This window comes from Delphinus delphis, chromosome 6 (genome assembly GCF_949987515.2).
Source record: "Delphinus delphis chromosome 6, mDelDel1.2, whole genome shotgun sequence".
In the NCBI taxonomy this organism is placed as follows: domain Eukaryota; kingdom Metazoa; phylum Chordata; class Mammalia; order Artiodactyla; family Delphinidae; genus Delphinus; species Delphinus delphis.
Genome location: NC_082688.1, coordinates 21,835,829 through 21,857,065, shown reverse-complemented (window position 1 = coordinate 21,857,065; position 21,237 = coordinate 21,835,829). Strand labels below are relative to the sequence as shown.

General features: G+C 34.4%; 1 protein-coding gene across 1 annotated transcript in view; it reads right to left on the bottom strand.

The window, feature by feature from the left end:
- Positions 1-20,336, bottom strand: part of SHOC1 (shortage in chiasmata 1) — an 88,564-nt gene extending 68,228 nt beyond the window's left edge. The window contains exons 1-4 of the mRNA XM_060013333.1: positions 20,278-20,336; positions 17,692-17,815; positions 13,876-13,963; positions 6,317-6,501 (exon numbers count right to left, since the gene is read on the bottom strand). Of these exons, the coding sequence (XP_059869316.1) occupies positions 6,317-6,501; positions 13,876-13,963; positions 17,692-17,815; positions 20,278-20,322 (442 nt within the window). The 5' untranslated portion in view covers positions 20,323-20,336. The remainder of the gene's footprint in view (positions 1-6,316; positions 6,502-13,875; positions 13,964-17,691; positions 17,816-20,277) is intronic.
- Positions 20,337-21,237: the final 901 nt, after the last annotated feature.

The window sequence follows — 21,237 nt, the reverse complement described above, 5'->3', positions numbered from 1 at the left end:
TATCTACTAGAGAAGTGTGACACAGCTTGCATATTAGGAAACACAACTGCTAACAGTTAATTGTTGGAAAAGCTTTCTCCTCTCTATCCCCACCCTATCATGTTTGGGCCACTTTAGAATCTTAGCTAACAGTGTCAGTGCTTTAGCAGTTTCTAGGCCCAGGAGAGAACATAAAACCTACTCCCATTCCTCAATAATCTCTGAGTGGAAAAAGAAAGAGGAAAATATAAACTCAGATGAGGAACTACTCAGAAAACCAAGCTCCCCAAAGCGAAAGCCACCTTGAAGGGGAAGCAATGGTCTCTTGTTTTGGGCAGTGGCCTTTCAGTTAAGTAATTTTAGAATGGTATGAGAGAAGGATAGCATGAAGTGATGTCTCCCATGACCAGTTACATCACTGGTATACATGTGCTTAATAAATATGTGGTGTAGAGTAGAGAGGCAGGGACCATCTCTTTGCCTAGTGCTAACTTAAAATACCAAAAGAGAACTTGTTGTGTAAGCTAGCCTCCTAAGAGATTGTTCATCTGTTTATTGGAACCTGTTAAGTTCTTGACAATCCTGTGGCCAAGAGCTTCCCACGCATGATACACAGCAGAAAGCTAGCCAAAATCAGGTCCATGTCTAAGCAGGGTTTAGCTGAGACGATTTAAAGACGGTTTGTTCGTAAATCCATTCCGTAAGTACTAATGAAGTCATGTTAACAGTAAAAACCCAAACAGCATTCATTTATATCCCCATCTCCACCTTCCACTTTCAAACACAGCCCCTCTAGCCGTCTTTCCTTCCTACAGGCTCATCCTGGTATTTCTGGGAGTCCATGAGGATGCCTCATATCAGTTATGAGGTCTTGTTTTCTAACCACCTTTTTTTTTTTTTAACATCTTTATTGGAGTATAATTGCTTTACAACTGTGTGTTAGTTTCTGCTGTATCACAAAGTGAATCAGCTATACGTATACATATATCCCCATATCCCCTCCCTCTTGTGTCTCCCTCCCACCCTCCCTTTCCTACTCCTCTAGGTAGACACAAAGCACCGAGCTGATCTCCCTGTGCTATGTGGCTGCTTCCCACTAGCTATCTATTTTACATTTGGTAGTGTATATATGTACATGCCACTCTCTCACTTTGTCCCAGCTTACCCTTCCCCCTCCCCGTGTCCTCAAGTCCGTCCTCTACGTCTGCGTCTTTATTCTTGCCCTGCTCCTAGGTTCTTCAGAACCATTTTTTTTTCTTTTTAGATTCCATATGTATGTGTTAGCATATGGTATTTGTTTTTCTCTTTCTGACTTATTTCACTCTGTATGACAGACTCTAGGTCCATCCACCTCACTACAAATGACTCAATTTCTCTTTATGGCTGAGTAATATTCCACTGTATATATGTGCCACATCTTTATCCATTCATCTGTCGATGGACACTTAGCTTGCTTCCATGTCCTGGCTATTGTAAATAGTGCTGCAATGAACATTGTAACCACCTTTTTCTGTTGGAGCCACTTGAGGGCAGCATCACACCACAACTAATGTTCTTTATAACTATCAAAGGTTTTACTAGGGGTGTTACTTCCTTATATTCTACGAAATCCAGCATACCCTGGATTTCTTACCTTATTACCACTAGTATATGTACCAACACAGATATGAGGAGACTGTTTTCCTCTATTGTAGAGGAGTGTTAAATTGTCATGAGGAAACAAAATTTTGGCTAGTTAACTAGGAAAAAAAGCAGAAGGAAAGAGGTCTACTGACAGGAAAGAAGACAGGGTTATTCTTTGCAGAAGATACTTTTGTCTACTTAGAAAACCCAAGATAATGAAATGAAACAACTGAGTTCACTAAAGTGTCTGATAAAAAATTATAAAATCAATGGTTTTCAAATATATATATATAAACCTAGTCAAAAATTAATGGAAAAACTCGTTCATGACGGCCACAAATATGCAAATATTGAGGAATAAACATAACAAAAATGTGCAGAAAGTATATGGAGGAAACCATAAAATGTTAGTGAGGAGCATTATCAATCAATCAATCAATCAATAAACTTGAAGAAAAGGCAAGATAAACCGTTTTCCTGGCTAAAAAGACTAACTATGGTAAAAATTCTAAAAGGTACCAATAACATTTCGATATCTCAAGTGGTCTGTCTTGGAACTTGGAAAACTGATTACAAAGTAAGTCTGGAAGAATATAGACGTGAGAGTAGGAAAAAAATGAGGAGACTATTAATACATGTTACACTAGCGTATTAAATAGTTAAAACTGTATGATACTGACACAGTAATAGGTAAATCAATAGAACATAATAGAAAATCCAGAAACGAACAGTAATGTGGATGAGGATTTGGCATATGATGTAAGTGGTATTTCTAATCAGTGGGGAAAGGAAAGAGTATTCCATAAACAATATTGGGAAAACTGCCAAAACATTTAGGAAAAAATTTTTTTATTTTTACTTTTAAACATATGCTAAAATCTTGAAGAAAACCTCAAACAAAATATGAATAAATATTTATTTAATCCAAGGAAGAATTTTCTCAGTATTAAAAACAATGAAAGAAATCATAAAGGAAACACTGACAGGACTGGTTAGGTTCAAATTAAATATATTTGGGGTTATTGATATCTTTGATACATAAAGATAAAATATAAGAATAGAAAAAGAGACAAAGAAGAGAATCATCTCACAACATAAAAATATGCAAATGAACACTAAACACCAGTAATTTTAAAAATGCAAGTAAAAATATAATTTTTCGCCCATCACATTGGATAAATGTATTACAACATCAATAGTAATGATGATAAGGCTGGCATGAATAGGGTATTCTCATACCATGCTAGTGGACGTATAGCCAAAAAATGCTTACATCAATAATTTCATTTCCAGAAATTCACTCTAAGGAAATAATTGGAAGTGGAAACATAATGCAAAAAATTAAGAAACAGAAACCTCATTAAATAGAATTGGGAGATGATCAGGGGAAGCTCTCATGCTCTGCTATGATAGCAGAGCCCAACAGAAGGAAGACGCCTCTTTTTTCCTGGCAAGGACTCAGCCAATGAAAAGCCATAGACTCTTTGTTTACTATAGCCCTCCCAACTTCCTTTTCCCATCTATAAAAGAGTTCCCCTGTTGCTGGGCAAGGACTTACATGTGGCTCACCATGGTTGCAGACCTGGAATTGTAATTCTCTGCTGATCCCAAATAAACCCATCTTTGCAGGAGAAATATCTGGCAATCTATTTATTTCAGGTCAACAATACATTTAGGAACGTACTTTAAATTAAAAACAACATTAATTGGGAAATCTATAATACATGAATAAGATTAAAAGCTGCAGTCATTAAAAGCCATGATTTGGAAGAAAACTTAAATATATGGTGAAATGTTTCCAAAATACTGTTAACATTTAAAAATACTATAAGGCATATACAATAAGATCACAATAGTAAAACAATTTTGTTTAGATTATAGAATTATAAGTTTTTAGTAAAGGGACATTCTATATACTTAAGATGTAGGAAAACATAAAATTCATTAATAAAATTTTAAATGAATGAGGACTGATAAAATTCAGTCCTCATTCGTGATCAAAAGCTTAGCAAACTCGGAATAGAAGAAGCTTCCTCAACTCAATAAAGTATGTAAGTTTTTCTAACGTTTCGCCGTTGAAAATGATGTAAACATTGAAATAATATTTATATCATTTTTAATGGTGAAACAAAGTATTTCCTTTACTATCCAAACAAGACAAGGATGGCAACTATTATTGCTTCTATTGAACAATGTACTGGAGATCCTAGCCAGCATAGTAATACCACAAAAGATATAAATGTCGTAAAGGGAGAAACAGATGTCTAATGAAATCACTATCTCAAAGAGAGTCTTCCCACGTTCACTGCAGCATTATTCACAATAGCCAACAACCTAAGTGTCTGTTGAGAGATGAATGGGTAAAGAAAATGTGATACACACACACACACACACACACACACACACACGCACACACACAGGGAATACTGTTCAGCCTTGAAAAAGGAAATCCTTCCATTTGCAACATGAATGAAACTGGAGGGCATTATGCTAAGTGAAATAAGTTAGAGAACAACCAAAACTACCACATGGTATCACTTATATACAGAATCTAAAAAAATTTTTTAATTAAAAAATAAAAAGCCAAACTCATGGAAACAGAGAGTAGAATGGTGGTTGCCAGGGTCTGGAACTGGGGTGTGGGGGAAATAGAGAGAGGTTGGTAAAGGGTACACACTTGCAGTTATAAGTAAATAAGGTCTGAGGATCTAATGTATAACATGGTGATTATAGGTGATAATACTGTAGCGTTTAAATTTGCTAAGAGAGTAGAACTGAAGTGTTCCCACCAAAAAAAAAGAGAAGAAAAAATAAGGTAAATATGTGAGGTGATGGATGTGTTAATTAACTTGATGGTGGGAATCCTCTCATAATGTATACATATATCAAATCATTACATTGTACACTTTAAATACATTACAATTTTATTTGTCAGTTATACCTCTATAAAGCTAAAATACATGTGGGTGGTTGATGAAGCTAGGGGGCTGCTGCTTTTTATTATAAACATTGAATAACTATTTGACTCTCTAAACTATGTACATGTATTATTTTTAAAAATTAAAAATTTGTATTTATTTATATATTCCTGGGATGTCTAAAGGGATATTCATAAAAATGGTTACATTTATTGACAAATAATATGTGAATATTATAGAAAAATTAGTACATATGAACAAACCAACAAATAATAAAAAAAATACCCACTGTTTTTATGTCTTAAAGAAATATGTTTGGAATTAACTTATAATTTAGTAATAACTATATTTCTTATAAGACAGAGCAAATTTACAGTATCAATTGAATCTCAAAGTATAATACATTCCTTTAAATTTAGACAGTGAGACCAAAGTATCTATAAATCTGGTAGCAATCAATATAACTGCAAGGAAAATAAATGGAATTGTAAATTTAAATTTATTAAGTGACGTCAGATGACACAGGACCCTTAAGGAGATATAGGATATGGACAATTCATATGTATTTGGGAAACTCAAGCATATTTTCATTCAGTGTATAATAGTTAAAGAAGCTTCTGGTTCTAGCTGATGACAGATATTATGAAATTTGCCAATAGATGCTTCTAGCTTGACACATTAATATAATAACAGCTGTGGTTGGGTAGCCTGTTATTTTTTACAAATCATATTTTTACATGTATGTATATATAATTTGATCCCCACAAAATTGTTTATAAGAAATTAAAAGAATGAACTAAAAGAAAGAAATTATAGAAGAAAATTGAAAACCATAAACTTTTTAATAACTGTCAAAATTGTACCACTTTTTAAGAGTAGATTTAGACTATGATCAAATCTTCTGACTCCAAATTCAGGCTCTTCCTATTATAGCATGCTCTCAAGTTTAGTCTTTAATGCAATCTCTATCTTCTCAAACTATAAGAGGGATTTAACTCTCTCTGTATCACACACATATTTGCCAACACTAAAAATTTTATACACCATTTATGTATCTACATAAAAACTACATAAATACTAAAAGAACCAAATTATTTTTCATGTTCAAGCTAAAGCATATCTTAAATGATAGTAGCAATTATATAATGGAGACATAAGTTTTTCAATATAAAAAGGGAATAGGTTGTTATACATACAAGAAAGGTAGTTCTCAGCAAGTTTTTACACAGTTGGAAAAATTTATCACCCTTTAGTAAGATGAGAGATTTGGCATATAGTTTGGATAAAATGTATCTTTAATTATTACTTACTGTAAATTTGTAAAAACAGAGTGAATTTCTTGACCTAATTCTGCAACTTTTCTATCTCCACTTTGAATTATGGTTTCATATAAATTAGGTAAGATTGAAAATGTTTAGCATATTTGGGGAAATAAAATATAACTCTCACTTAATAATCTACTACTTTAATGTTACACCAGACTGCTGTGTCATCAGATCTGTACATAGATGCTAATATCGTTATAGCAATATGTTGTGAGCAACCTATAATCAAACCTCTGAGGCTATTCTCAAGCTCAGCACACTTAAACTCCAAAAACAACTACATTTACAAAAAGGGGATTAATATGAAAGAAAATATTCACTAATGTGAAACTCAGAATTACAATTTTGTGGGTGAATACCCTTAGCAAAATAAAAAATTTAAAAATCCGATAAAAGAAAAAAATCACCGAAATGAAAATTTGTATATTAGTAAGAAATGTTTTATAACAATGGAAATAACAAATGTTTTACCTTGCTTCTGTGCTTGAAGTAATGGACATTCTTCTAAGCAGTTGACAATTGTAAAGAATTCATTGTAGTCCTTATGGTTATATAAGCTGGCTTCTTCTACTTCAGTTTGGGAGTCTGGGTTTGAACTTGGAACAATTTCCTCAAATTCACAGCTAAGCTCGGTCATCATTCCTGTAACTGTTTTCCTGTGACATTAGAAAATTACTGATTTTGTGTATGTCCTATTTTAAAACATCTTTATTAACAAGTAGTATATGTTCACTGTAGAAAATTATCAAATTCCAACAGATCCAGAGAAAAATTACCCATAGCTCCACCATTCAAGAGATGAATTTTAAAATTTTGTATTTTCTCAATTATTTTGGAATATTTTAAAATAAAAGTGGATTCAAGTACATAGTATTCTGTAACCTGTTCTTCTCCTGCTAAACAATGAAGCATGAGCACATTTATATGTCAATCAATGTACATTCATTTCATTTTTGAGTGGATGAACAAGAACCCATTGTATTGGTAAATAATAATTTATTCAACCAGTTCCCTAGTATTGGAAATGTAAACTTGTTGTAATTGTTTGCTATTATGAGCAGCAATGCAAGGAATATCTTTGTGCACTTGTCTAATCGTTTTCTCAAAATGTAGTTCCTAAAAATGGAAATGATGAGGTTAAAGATACATAGATTTTTAGACTTTGCCATGCATTGCCAAAATGCCCTTGTGCTGGATATTGAATGTCTGCTTTTCCATGTCATTATCCAACCTTTTACATTCTGTTCTACAACCTCGGAGACTGATCTCTGTGAACCAACTAGGCTCCCTTGCTCCGTCTTCTGGTTGCGTTCAACCAGTGGAAGCACTGGCAGGAGATCAAAGGTGGGAAAACAAACAGGTTGAAATATTATTCTTTCCAAATCTTTCCCTCCTGGGCCAGTTTGGAGAAGTGGCTGCATTCTTCTACCAACAGTTATATCTTTTATCAGACAGCCTCTCTCCCATAGCTGCAGTTCTTACTGTTTTGGCTACTGCTCCTTCAAGCTTAGGGTGGTAACAACTTCCAGCTGTTGTTAGTCCTGGGAACTTTTTTTTTGGCTCCCTTGACACCCTGCCTGTACCTTGCCTGTTTCCTGATTGATCCAGGTATATCTGCCATTGTCTATATCATTGGGGTATTTGGACTTACAAGAGATCTTTCCACTGATTTTTGCAACAGATAAATATATTATTGGCAATTGAGCTACACGTTCTGATATACATTTTTTATGATATCCTAAAATATTTTAGCCTTAATAATTCTCTGTACAGACTGAAAGAACCAAAATCAATATAATTCCCCAATTAGAGAAAAATAATGAACATGTCATACCCAAATCATATATAGAAAAATCTCTAAAGTTTCTGCTTTACTCTTTAAGAAAATACAAGGTACAAGAAAAAATATTTCAACTCACCGAGGTCCATATTACTCATAAGAACACTGATTCCTATGTGGATCTTTATAGACTTCTAAATTTAGTGCTTAGATAACTGCTTTTTAAAAAAATAAATATTACTGACAGAGTCAGTACTTTATAAAAATCCTTGGTACTATAGTTTTGAGAAAACCCCATCAATTCTCTTTCCCTAGATATAAGTGAACTGTAAAGACCAGTATTTCCTGGATCTCCTCCTTGTCCAATATTATCTATTCTTTGTTCATTGGTGCCACTCCCTCTGCCTAACTTGTAGTGCTGATGTTTCCCAGGCTTCCAGTCTATATTGTCTTTGCTTTCTTTCCATGTCATTCTTTTTGAGTAAATTCATCCACTGCAGTTCACTAATTCCTTAACTTAAATGAAATATTTATTGAGTGTCTACAATGTGCTAACACCTCTTTAGGCACTGGGAGTGGAATGGTGAACAAAACAAAGTTCTTGCGCTCATGAAGTTTACCTGCTAATGGGACAATAGACAAATATATAAATAAGTAAATAACATAATGTCAGGTGGTGAAAAACTGTTATGAGTGAAATAAAAAGAGATATTAGAACATCAAGTAACAGCCAGAGGGTTGACAAAAGGTATATTTTAGAGAGTGTAGTTAGTAAATGGCCTTCTGAGGAGCTACAGATACCTGAATAATGGTAGGGAGTAAGCCATACAGAGGCTTAAAATAGGGGAGCAAGGTTGGCATAGTCTAAGAAAAGCAGAAAGGTCAGGGTGACTGGAACTGAGTACCACTGATGAAATGGATAAACCACCAATAACTGAGACATTTCACGATCTGATTTATGTCTTTAAAAATATATATCACAGGCAAACTCTTAAAAGAAAATATAGGAGTAAATCCTTGTGATTTTGATTTAGGTAAAGGCTTCTTAGACATGACACCAAAAGCACAAATAACAAAAGAAAAAGTAGATAAATCGAACTGCATCAGAATCTAAAAATTTTATGCTTCAAAGGATACCACCAAGGAAGTGAAAAGATAATCCACAGGAGAAAATATTTGCAAATCACATATCTAATAAGGGACTTGTATCTAGAATACATAAAGAACTCTTAAAACTCAATAATAAAAAGGCACATAACACAATTTAAAAATGGCAAAGGACTTGAATAGACATTTCTGCAAGGAAGATATACTAAAAGCCAATAACTACATGAAAAGATGCTCAACATCATTAGCCATCAGGGAAATGCAAATCAAAACTACAATGACATGCAATGAGCCACCTACCAGGATGTCTATAATCAAAAAGACAGATGATAACAAGTATTGACAAGATGTAAATAAATTGTAACTTCATATACTGCTGGTGGGAATGTAAAATGATACAGCTGCTTGGAAAACAGTCTGGCAATTCCTCAAACAGTTAAACACAAAGTTACCATATGATCCAGCAATTCCACCATTAGAGAAATAAAATCATATGTCTGCACAAAAACTAGTCAACAAATGTTTATAGCAGCATTACTCATAATAGCCAGAAAGGGGAAAAAATATCCATCAACTGATGAATGGATAAATAAAATGTGGTATATCCATCAAATGGAATATTATTTGGTCATAAAAAATGAAGTGCTGGGAATTCCCTGGCAGTCCAGTAGTTAGGACTCCACGCTTCCACTGCAGGGGGCAAGGGTTTGATCCCTGGTCAGGGAACTAAGATCCCTCATGCCATGTGGCCAAAAAAAAAAGTGTTGATACATACTACCAAATAGATGAAACTTAAAAACATTATGCTAAGTGAAAGAAGTCAGTCACAAAAGATCATATATTGTATGTATGATACTGTGATTTATAACATGAGATATATATTTGGTCTTCATATCTGTTTCTGGCACAGATCTCCTAAAGCCATTGGAATTTCCTAAGTGATGAGAGCGATAAAGTTATCTTTGGTTATGTGAATAAGGTGACTTTTGGAAAGCACCTAAGGATGGGGACTGGTTGCCACGAGAAACAATCATGTGAGTAGAAGATTGGAACTTTCAGTTCTAGCCCTCTGACCTCCAGGAAGGGGAGAGGGGCTGGAGGTTGAATCAACTGCCAATGACCAGTGATGTAATCAATCATGCCTATGTAATGAAGCCTTCCTAAAGACCCAAAAGGACAGGGTTAAGAGAGCTTCCAGGTTGGTGAACACATGGAGGTGCTGGGAAAGTGGGGTGATGGGAGAGAGTATGGAAGCTCCATGCCCTTTCCCCATGCCTTGACCTATGTATCTCTTTTATCTGACTGTTCCCTTTTGTAGTAAACTGGTAATCCAGTAAGTAAAATGTTTCTGTAATTCTGAGTCTATCTAGCAAGTTGATTGAACCCAAAGAGGGAGTTGTTGGAACCTCCAGTCTATAGATGGTCAGTCAGAAGCACAGGTGATAACCTTGCAAACGGCATCTAAAGTGTGGGGTGCGGGGGCAGTCTTATAGAACTAAACCCTTAACCTGTGGTATCTGATGCTATCTCCAGGTTGATAGTGTTAGAATTGAGTTGAACTGTAAGACACCCAGCTGGTGTTAGAGCATTGCTTCATGGTGTGGGGAAATCACCACCACCGCCCCCCCAGCCCCCGCTGGGATTGGTGTATGATTTTAGTTAGATTCCATTTAAAAGAAATGTACAGAATATGCAAATCTGGAGAGGTAGAAAGAAGACTAGTGGTTGTTTGTCCAGGGTAAGGGGGAAAGAATAGGGAGTAAGTGCTAATAGGTACTGAATTTCTTTTGTGTTGATGAAAATGCTCTAGAATTGATTGTAGTGATGGTTGTACAACCCTGTGAATATACTAAAAACTGCTGAGCTGGACACTTTATTTTTTTAATTTTTAAAAAAAATTTTAAAGATTTTTTTGATGTGGACCATTTTTTAAGTCTTTATTGAATTTGTTACAATATTGCTTCTCTTTTATGTTTTGTTTTTTGGCTGCAAGGCATGTGGGATCTTAGCTGCCCAACCAGAGATCGAACCTGCACCCCCTGCATTGGAGGGCAAAGTGTTAACCATTGGACCACTAGGGAAGTCCCAGAGTTGGACATTTTAAATGGGAGTTATATGGATATGAATTTTATCTCAATAAAGATGTTATATAAACCAAACCAGAGTATAGGGTGTGAAGTCATACAGACTAGGGTTTGAGGGTTTGAATCCTCACTCCAACTATTGACTAGCTACATGTCTGTGGGCAATTGACTTAATCTGAGTCTTAGTTTCTTACATGTAATCTTGGGATTGTAATACCCATCTCACATAGTTATTATGAGGTGTACATGAACTAAATATATGTGCAATGTCCTGTATTCAACTGCATTCATCTGAATGCAGCAAGCCACAGAGGAATAGAGAATGTTGTTATATGTTCTTCCTCTTGCTCTAGTTGGCCATGAGCTCTGTCCTGGAAGCTAGGAAGCTTACTGCATGGTTCTCCATGATCTTTTTGCATTTTGCCCTTGTCTCCATAATTCAGTAGCCTCAACTCCTCCTTTAGCCTGCCCATTAAGATATCTTCATTTTTTTCAAATTTCTATATTTACCCTAATATGTATTTATTTGTTAGGAATTTAACATGTCTTTTCAAGTATGCTGGTGGTCTTTTTTTAAAACAAGTTAGAATAGTTATTATTTTTATTAGTGCTCTGTTGCAAGTAGCATAGCTGTGACTACAGAAGCTAATTTTCCTGTATGCCCTGTTATTTTTAGTGTGCAGTTTTGAAGAACATAAGGTTTTTCAGGACACATGACAGAAAATGCCTATATATGTTAAAACAGTGTACCAACAAATTAATAAAAGTAAAAAAACTGAGGTCTTAGAATCAATATTAAGAAGTAACAAAACAGGAGGAAGAAACAGAGGTGAGAAAGAGAGGAAAAGCAAGGTTTAGGAAATCTAGGTAGTGCTAATGATCAGAATGTTTATTCTTAATTTCCATTAGGTAACAAAGCTCCCGAATTTAAAATTAAATTTTGATGTGGGAAATCTCTAAACCTTCTGCTCAATTTTGCTGTGAACCAAAAAGTGATCTAAAAAGTAAAGGCTATTAAAAATTAAATTTCACTTCATGAGACAAACTTGAAATTAATGATGACTAAAACACACACAAAAAGTCTCGAGGCTAGCAGGTCATGGCTAGTGAGACAGTTTCAATTCATCAGGGGCTGAGGCTTCTTTTGTTCCACTCTGCCATTCTTAGATTTAGTTCTTATCCTGTATACTCCAAGGTGGTTGCTGGAACCAATTGTTACATCTGTAATCTATCATAACATCAGAAAGGAGAAAAGTGAGGAGAAAAACACACCATTTCCTTTTAAGGACATTCTTCAGAAATTGCATAAGCGTCTTTTGATTATATGCTTTGGGAAAAGCTCAGTCACGTGGCTACAGGGAGGCAGAGAAATACAAATTTTATTCTACGTGGTGCCACAGATTCCACCTTCTTTGCCATGGACATGATCTTGGTACTGCAAAATGGAGGGTCGGTTATGATGGGGTGCCCATTGCTTCAGGGCCTCGCATTTCTCTCATACAGGAATCCTTTGTTTGAGCCTGATCATTGCCTTTGTTGAGTAATTATTGCACATTTTTGCTTCTATTCAGACGGGCTGTTTCCTTTGCCTGAAATGCTTTCTCTCAACTTAGTTTATCCTTCTTTGTCCAGCTCAAGCTCAGTTCCTACTTCTTTGTGAAGCTGATCTCTCCTGCTTATAAAGGCACAGCCCTACCAATCTAACTCTTAGGGTGAAAAGAAATTTTAGAGAGCATCTTGTATCTTGTAACTCAAAGTAGGCTCCTGGACCAGCAGCATCAGCACACTTAAGAGCATATTAGAAGTGCAGAATCTCAGGTCCCAACACAGACTGACTGAATCAGAATCTCCATTTTTAATAAGATCCTCAGCGATTCATATGTACATTAAAGTTTGAGAAACACTGACTCATCATCATTATACTGATACAGAAAGTGAGGATCAGAGAGAGAAAATGACTTGTTGAGTCACTACTTGACTTTTCAAATCAAGTCCACATCTTTTATTTCATAGTGCAGAGCTCTTTTTACTACACTTTTCTGCTTCCTCCCTGCTCTAGAGTTTAGTCATGTGATAGATACTTTGTAGTGACCTTATACCTTGTGATAGACCTTTTGATGGTCATTTTATATTATCATTTAATTCTTAACATTGTTAATTTTTTTCTGCTCATATATTATCTTCCTAATCTGATTTTCAAATTCCTAGATGACAGAAATAGTAAATTGGGCTTCTCTGTATTTAGAGGCTGGACACATTTAAGTTGGTTATTTGTTTCTTTCAAGAGTAACTGAGGAAAACTTAAATTACTAAAACTGGAAATCTGAACAATAACTAAATCCTTCCTGGGTCTGATCAGTACTCTTTGCATGAAGTGAAGCAGCAGAGTAAATTATTTACATTTGCACTAAAATCTCTACTTTATGTCTACCTGAACATCATAGAATGGGTTAGATGTTCTTCCTCATATTATGCTCTGTGTTCCTATCTCTGGCATTGTACTTCCCACATTCTATCGTAATTATTTATTTATAAATCTCTATCCCTATTTTCTTGTGTTCTTTGAGAGTAGAGACTGTATCTTATTCATTTTTTATCCTGTATCCAGCATACAGAATAGTATGCAATAAATATCTGATGAATGAGTGAACTAATAATAAATAACATTTTGACAAAGTATGTTAGAAAATAGCCTTAATCTGCATTTCTACTACAGGGATTAAAAAGACTGATTTTAATATAAAGGATTTTTTATAGACACTTTCCACCAAAAGTTTACTTATTGTTAAAAGCATAATACCGTCTTGGCTTTATTTCTCTTTTCCAATACAAATGCATAGAAAACTGTTAATATGTGACAAATGAGGAAAAGATAGAAAAGAGGCTGTAAATCATTTCGATTAACCCCTCCTTTGTGGTTCAGACTAGGGCTTGTTTTTTGGATAAAAGAAGAAAACCTGTGAGGATGTAAAGGAAAGGATCTTCTCTCTTAGCTGTCTGGAGAATTTACTATTCATCTTCTAGATGTAAAGGGGAAATTTGGGATTAAGGATACATACTTCGCAGGGAACTCCTCCACAAAGAAACTTGCTTTCCATTGATCCAAGAGTGAGATTTCTGTCATTTCACTAACTGAAACAGCTGAAACTAGAAAGGAGAATGGTAAACGTTAGCTTCTGGAATTTTCTTTTAAACTTAATACAAGGAAGCCAAACATTCACCTTTTACATTATGGTGTTATCTTTATTTGTTCACAAATGTAATTTTTTCAAGTTATACCAGATTCCAAATACTTAAATAATCATTCTCATTATTACAACACCCACTAAAAAATTTTAAAAAAACCCGCTCTACCACAGTCAGAACAATATCACCTGAACAGAGCATTCTCATTTATACAGCCTCTCTTTTGCTTATACAGCACTACCATCCCAGATAATCCTGTTCAACAGCTCATGTAACTTCTCATAAAGCCTTTATTTACCATTCCAGCTCACTCTGATACATAGAGTGAGGGCCTTGAAGGGCCATAATATTGTCAGTGGCACTCACTTCAGTACTTAATCATATACAGTCATAGTTTAAAATTTTATTTGTATCTATAGCTTGTCTCCCAAATTAGACCCTTCATTCCTTGAGGAGAGGAACCACGTCATATGCTAGTGTCAGAAGCAGCAACTGAGTGAAGAGGCAAAGGACCTGTATTCTACCTAAGAGTTAGCTCTTACTATTCTTGTTACCTTGAACAAATAACTGAACATCTGAGTCTGTGCCTCACTGAAAATATAAAAGTTTAGTGGTTAAGAATACAGGTTCTGGAATCACCCTGCCTAGATACTTATACTGCTACTTTATTAACTGCATGATCTTGGGTAAATCTCTTAACCTCTTTCTACCTCAGTTTACTTATCTACAAATTAGGAACAATAATGGCCTTTTCATAGTGTTGTAAAGATTAAATGTGATAAGACATGTAAATTGCTTAGAATGGTGCCTGACATGGTGTAAATGCCTAATAAATTTTGGTGTTATTGTTATTATTATTTTTAAAAAGAAGAAAAGGAAAAGAATTAGGAAAAATAATTAACTCATTTTTTTCCTTCTATAGTTTTAGAGAAGCATTTGATGAAAGCTACTCTTTACTTTATTTCCAACCTGACTGAGACCTTCAATCCACTGACCCTTCCATTTTTACAATATATTCATCCTCCCTCATGTCCTCACTTCCTTTCTCATACAGCTTAGGTTCCATGGCCAGTCTCACAATCACTCCCTCACAAAGACTCTTAATTCCCTTGCCTCTCTTTCCCTTATACCAACTTAGGAAACCCCCTACTCTTCACTTTGTATATGTACACTAGAACAGCTGAAAATTATTTGGGAAAAAAAAACCCCAGCCATTCTGAATAAGCTCACTTGAGATTTTGACCATAACTTTTAAATGGGCATCCAACATTGACAGATGATAATGGTAATTCATCTTAATATCCTTCTTAATAAAACTGACTTTCTCATTCTTCAGGACAACTATTTGACACTCCCCCCACCTCAAATTTTTGATACTCATCCCCCTACCCACTCTCTATGTCCTTGCCTCCACACAAAAAGTTAGTATAAATAGAAAAGAACGACCTCATCTTCTACCACCAATTCTAACATCTCACTACCATAAGTACCTACAAACCCTGCCTTCCTATCGTATCATAGTGGAAGAACCATCCTGGCTTCTAATACCAACTCCTCCCATTGCGCTCTTGATATTATCCTCTTTTACTAAGTTATCCTTTTTATTTCCTGCATCATCATTTTCTTTCTTTTTACCAAGATTATTTCCATTGGCAGACAAACATTTTATAGTCTCTTTCCTTATCACACATATATTTTTTTAATTCGCACATCTAAAAAAAAAACTCTTTACCCCATTTCTCCCTTCAGCTAATGCACCTCTATTTTTCTATTTACCGTCATAGCAAAATTCTTCAAAAGAGTTGTTTATAACTACCATCTCACATCCCACTTCCCATTCTCTTCTCAACATACTCTGATCAGGCTTTCATACACAATATTCCAGTGGAACTGCTCTTACCAAGGTCATCAATGATCTACATTTAATTAAGCTAATGGTCAACACACAATTCTCATCTTACTTGACACTTTAACAGGGACCAATGCTTTTGACCACTTCTTCCTTCTTGAAACACTTTCTTCTTTAGACTTCTACAACACCACACTCTTCTGGTTTTTCTACCTCACTTGTCTTCTTAGCTGGTTTCACCTTCTATATCAGCCTTTTAATGGCTGGAGTGTTCTACCGCTTTGTCCTAGGTTCTCTGCTCTATCTATACTCATGCTCTCAGTGACTTCATACAGTTCTACAAATTAATGTGCATCTACATATCAATGACCCCAATTTGAAACTCCAGCTGTGCTCAAGATTAATATAACCAATTGCCTCTTGATGTCTCCACTTAGATGCCTAATAGGCATTTTAACCTGGCCAAAGCAGAGCTATTGACTCCAGCCACGAATAGGCTTCCCCACAAGCCTTTCCCCATCTTAGGAAATAGCACTGCCATCCACCAGTTGCTCAGGTCAAAAACCTAGAAGAAACTCTTTATTCTTCTATTTTTTTTTTTAACCCTCTCACTGTTGGCTGGACCTCTAAAATTATCCCAATCTCAACCACTTCTCACATCTTTATTACTATAAGCCTAGTTTAAGGTACCATCTTTTATGTAGAGTATAGATTCACCTAGTAGTCTAGATTCTGAACCATACAGTAGCTTCCTGATTGATTTTCTCGCCTCTACCCTTGCCTCCCAATCCCTACCCCTTCCAACCTCCAAACAACAAGAATGGTTTTTCTAATGCAAAAATCAGGTTATGCCACTTTTTCTTAAAACTGTCCAATGACTTACCATATCAGCCATAATATAAAAAAACAAACAAACAAACTCCATCTTATGGCCTTCAAAGCCTCATATCTTTCAGAATCTGCCTACTTGTCAGATCTCCCCTTTTTCATTAAGTAGTCACGATGGCCTAATTTTCTGGTCCTTACACACATCAAGTTTACTCCTGAGTCAGGAACTTTGCATTTGCTTGAAAGCCTTCTCCCCTATATCTTTTTATGGCTGCTGCCATCTTATTACTCAGATCTCAACTCAAATGTCCACCTCTTCATTGTAGTCCTACCCTAACCATCTTAGGAAATAGCATTCCCTACTCCTGAAATTTCATGTAACATTACACTATGTATCTTCTCTATACATTTATCAATACCAAATATTAGTTTACATGTTTAATGGTTTTATTGTTGCATCCTCCTTACCTGTCTGAAAACCCAGTGAAGGCAGGGACTATTTCTATGACTTATTCATAACTGTGTTCTTAGCACCTGTAACGGTGCCTATACAGAATACAGGGTAAATAAATGTCGTTAACTGACTTGTATCCTCCAGGGAGGCTAGTCTTTCTTAAGTCTATGACGTGATAAAAGCAAAAGATGGTATTTTGTACATATACATTTAAAAATAGTTTTATATTCAGTGTATTATTACAACTTAAAGTAGCCTTCCTACAGTTGAACAAGATCCTATTATAGTACAACAAATGTTACAATGTTAGAATATTTTAAGACTTCATCACCTACATATCTTTTATTTATTCTATTCATATCTAGTATAAACTTTCCAATTCCTTACTTTGTCACCTAAATTCTGTCATAAAAATATTAATTTGTAAACTTCTTGGAATTCTGATATGAATACACTTTTATATAATGAGAAAATCACTGCATTTTCTTAATAATTTATTATGCTAAACTCTGAAACACTTTTAAAAATAAATTTTTAAAAAATAAAAATAAAACATACCTCTTGTCCATGGCTTCCTAAATTTATTATCAGTAATTCTTGCAGGATAATTTTCATCTTGATATAAACATGAAGGGATTCGAAGCAATAAAGCATCTCTGCAAAACTTCTTTCTAACTACATTCTATGTAAGAAAGTAAGATTATAAAATCTTTTAATATATAGTGGGTTTAAAATACTTATCTGTCAATATTCAGAATACTAAAATTCTCTCAAATTTATATTATTTTTATTTAAAGGTAATACATGCTTACTATAAAATATCTAACACAGAACCACATAACTGAGAAAGTCAAGGTCCCTAGTCATATCAGTAATAGTTTGGTGTATTTTCCTAGATACTTTCTTTTCTAGATTAGGCTAAAATATGTGTGTGTGTGTGTGTGTGTGTGTGCGCGTGCGACAAAAAAAATGGGATCACATCATTTATATACCATTTAGCAATGTGCTGTTTTTCACTTAACAGTATAATATGGCTATCTTAACTTTTGTTTTCTACATCTTTGCACAGTTTCACTTGTGACATCCAGCAAATATGTTACTAATTTTTTAAAAAATCTAATAATTAAACCTTAAAAGGATGTTAAATCAGTTAAGTAAGCTTATAAATCAAAATTCTCTATACTTGGGTCTGCCTTTAGTTTCCTGCTTTATTTCCCATTACTCTTTAATACTAACTGTAGTCTTTAAATAGATCAATTACTACCCCGTTAACATTTAGTGGTCACTTCCTCATCAACACTGTGGTCTACACTGTGCCTCTGAAAAATGCCCTGATACTCTTCTCTAGCTATCAAAATTCTATTCATCTTTCAAGGCTCATCTTAAGCAATATTTCCTCTATGAAGCCGTCCCTCAGTGACTCTCAACTTCCCACAGAATTCATTATTCTACGTATTTGGACAAATAATAGTTTCTTGCATTACTTCCCAAGAGTTTTATGTTTGCTGAAGGTATAATAACATATTAAATAAGAGGTCTTCATTATCTAAGAATAAATGGTACAAAGAAAAGCTCAGTTAAAGTAATTTATATAAAATGAGGACCAAAGATTCATAGTAAAAAGGAAAGAAAAGCTTGATTAGAACTTTGTCTAAAAAATGAAATAAAGTTATAAAAATTAAAATTTATATTTAATGAAATTTTGTTCATAGTTAGCTTATATTTATAACTGATTTTTTGTCATAATTTCCCTCAAAACCGTGTTATATGACGATATGCATGATACTAGTCATTACTTCACCTTTGATCATAAATATTTCTAGAAAATATTTGAAGATTTAATCAAATTTTCCCAAGGCATCTCTGACTCCTTTGATATTCAAACCATTCTCTTTCTCTTGTCTGTAATCTGGTCTAATTTTGTAAAATCTTCGTCTGATAATAACTTTACCTGTTATTTGAGTGGTTCTTCAACACTGTTTTCACGAACTTTACAAAACCCAGTATCTTTTGCAAGATTTGCCATTGATTAGTATATCTGTATTGTATCATGGCAAGAAACTAAGATACCAGCAAGAAACTAAGATACCATTGGTGAGGATGAAAGTGTGAGGATGTTTGAGTATAGACTAATTTTGCAAGTGGATAATACATTCATAAATATTTGTGTAACGATGACCTCTGATTCCCTACCATATATGTGTTATAATGATACATTTGCCTTCCTCGGTTATGAGGGAATAAGAAAACCTGAAGATACCTATATACCTTTTTTATTTCCTATAAAATATAACACAGTTTTAGTTATAGTGGAGCAATTTTTTTCCTGATAGATGGGGGTCAAGGTTATAAAGAAAACCAAAATTTAACTTGTTAATTAAGATCATAAGAACTATGAACTGTTGTGTGACAACTATTCTAATTAGTTTCTTTTTTCTTTCTTTCTTTTTTTTTTTGCTGCGTGACATGCGATATCTTAGTTCCCCCACCAGGATCGAACCCATGTCCCCTGTATTGGGCGCGCAGAGTCTTAACCACTAGACTGCCAGGGAAGTCCTTAATTAGTTTCTTAACGATGTGCCTGGTTTGAATTTCAGCTTTGTACAAGCTATTTAACTTCTCTAGACACCATTTTTCTAACCTGTAAAACTGTAAAACCTGATAAGATAATAGTATCTTCCTCATGGAGTAGTTATGATCATCAAAATGACATAATCCATCAAAAGAGCAAGTGATCAAATGATATAATCCATCAAAAGAGCGAAGTATCTGGCCCATAGTAAGTGGCCAATACATATTGTTACTGTCATTTTATCATAAAGATAACTGGGATTGCTTTTTCCCCACTCCTCTCAAGATCGCTCAAGATCATTCATAAAAGCAGTCCAAACTTGTCAAGAGTTTCTATATTTTTTTCCTGCTGACAGCTTCAAATTCATGTTAAATTGTCAATAATTTCCTTCCCAAAGTAGCATTTTTAAGGTATATTAAAAGTGGAAAGTAATTTTAAATGAATTTCAAAGTAATTAGACTAAGGATTACTCTAAGGACTACTGAAAAATAATCATAATCATATAGTGAATGTAGATAACATTTTTATATCATAATTTTTAGTAAACAGGTAGTGATCCAGTAATACTCTACCTCATATGAATAGTCTATTGCGCAATATTTGAATGCTGGAAACATGTCTTCTTTCTTTGGAAGCAGTACAAATTACAACGTCCGGAAATATAAAAATTAAAAGTAAATGTTGGTAAAACAGCAAAGCCAGGAGCAGAAAACCATTCTTAATCACAAACCATTGGTTCATTCATTTTAAAAAAGGCTCTGAATGATAAAAATTTAACTATGAAAATAACATTTATTACTGTGATTTAAATCTAATATGAAAATAATATATATTGGTATAAAATTGTTCATATATTTTTCATACTATTTTATCCATACAACTCCTAGCTGGTGGATTGCAATATATTTAATGTGATCATTTTGTTGCAAAAGAGGCTGGGGTTCACAAGACTGATAGTGATTTTCTCAGGATAACTGTATTTCCTAAGTGGTCTTGAAAAAGGGCAAAACTGTGCTCAGTGGAGTAGGATTTGGAAAATTCCACTCTCTTAGAAAATAAAAAGCCTGAGTTAGAATTCCCTACTAGCTCATTTGGAATAAAGCAACTATAGTATATTATTTTTAGGTCATTGGGTCATTATTAGTAAATCAACAAATTCACCTAATGAAGTAAATTTTTTTTCTTTTCCATTATGGTTTATCACAGGATACTGAATATAGCTCCCTGTGCTATACGATAGGACCTTGTTGTTTATCCATCCTATATATAATAGTTTGCATCTGCTAGTCCCAGATTGTCTCAATAAATTTTGAATGCTGAATGAGTCCAAAATGGTTCTCATTTACGTGAGAATCAGAGGAATTACAGCTTAGAATATTTACTCTAGGACACAGTCCAGTTTACCAGAAAGTTCTTAGCATTTTGATCAATCATTTAAAATGTTTTTGGGAATTCAGATATAAACTAGAAGTTTCCATACAGTAGTAGTTTGTCAGTAAGCTTTCAGTGAATGAAATACACATTTTAATCCA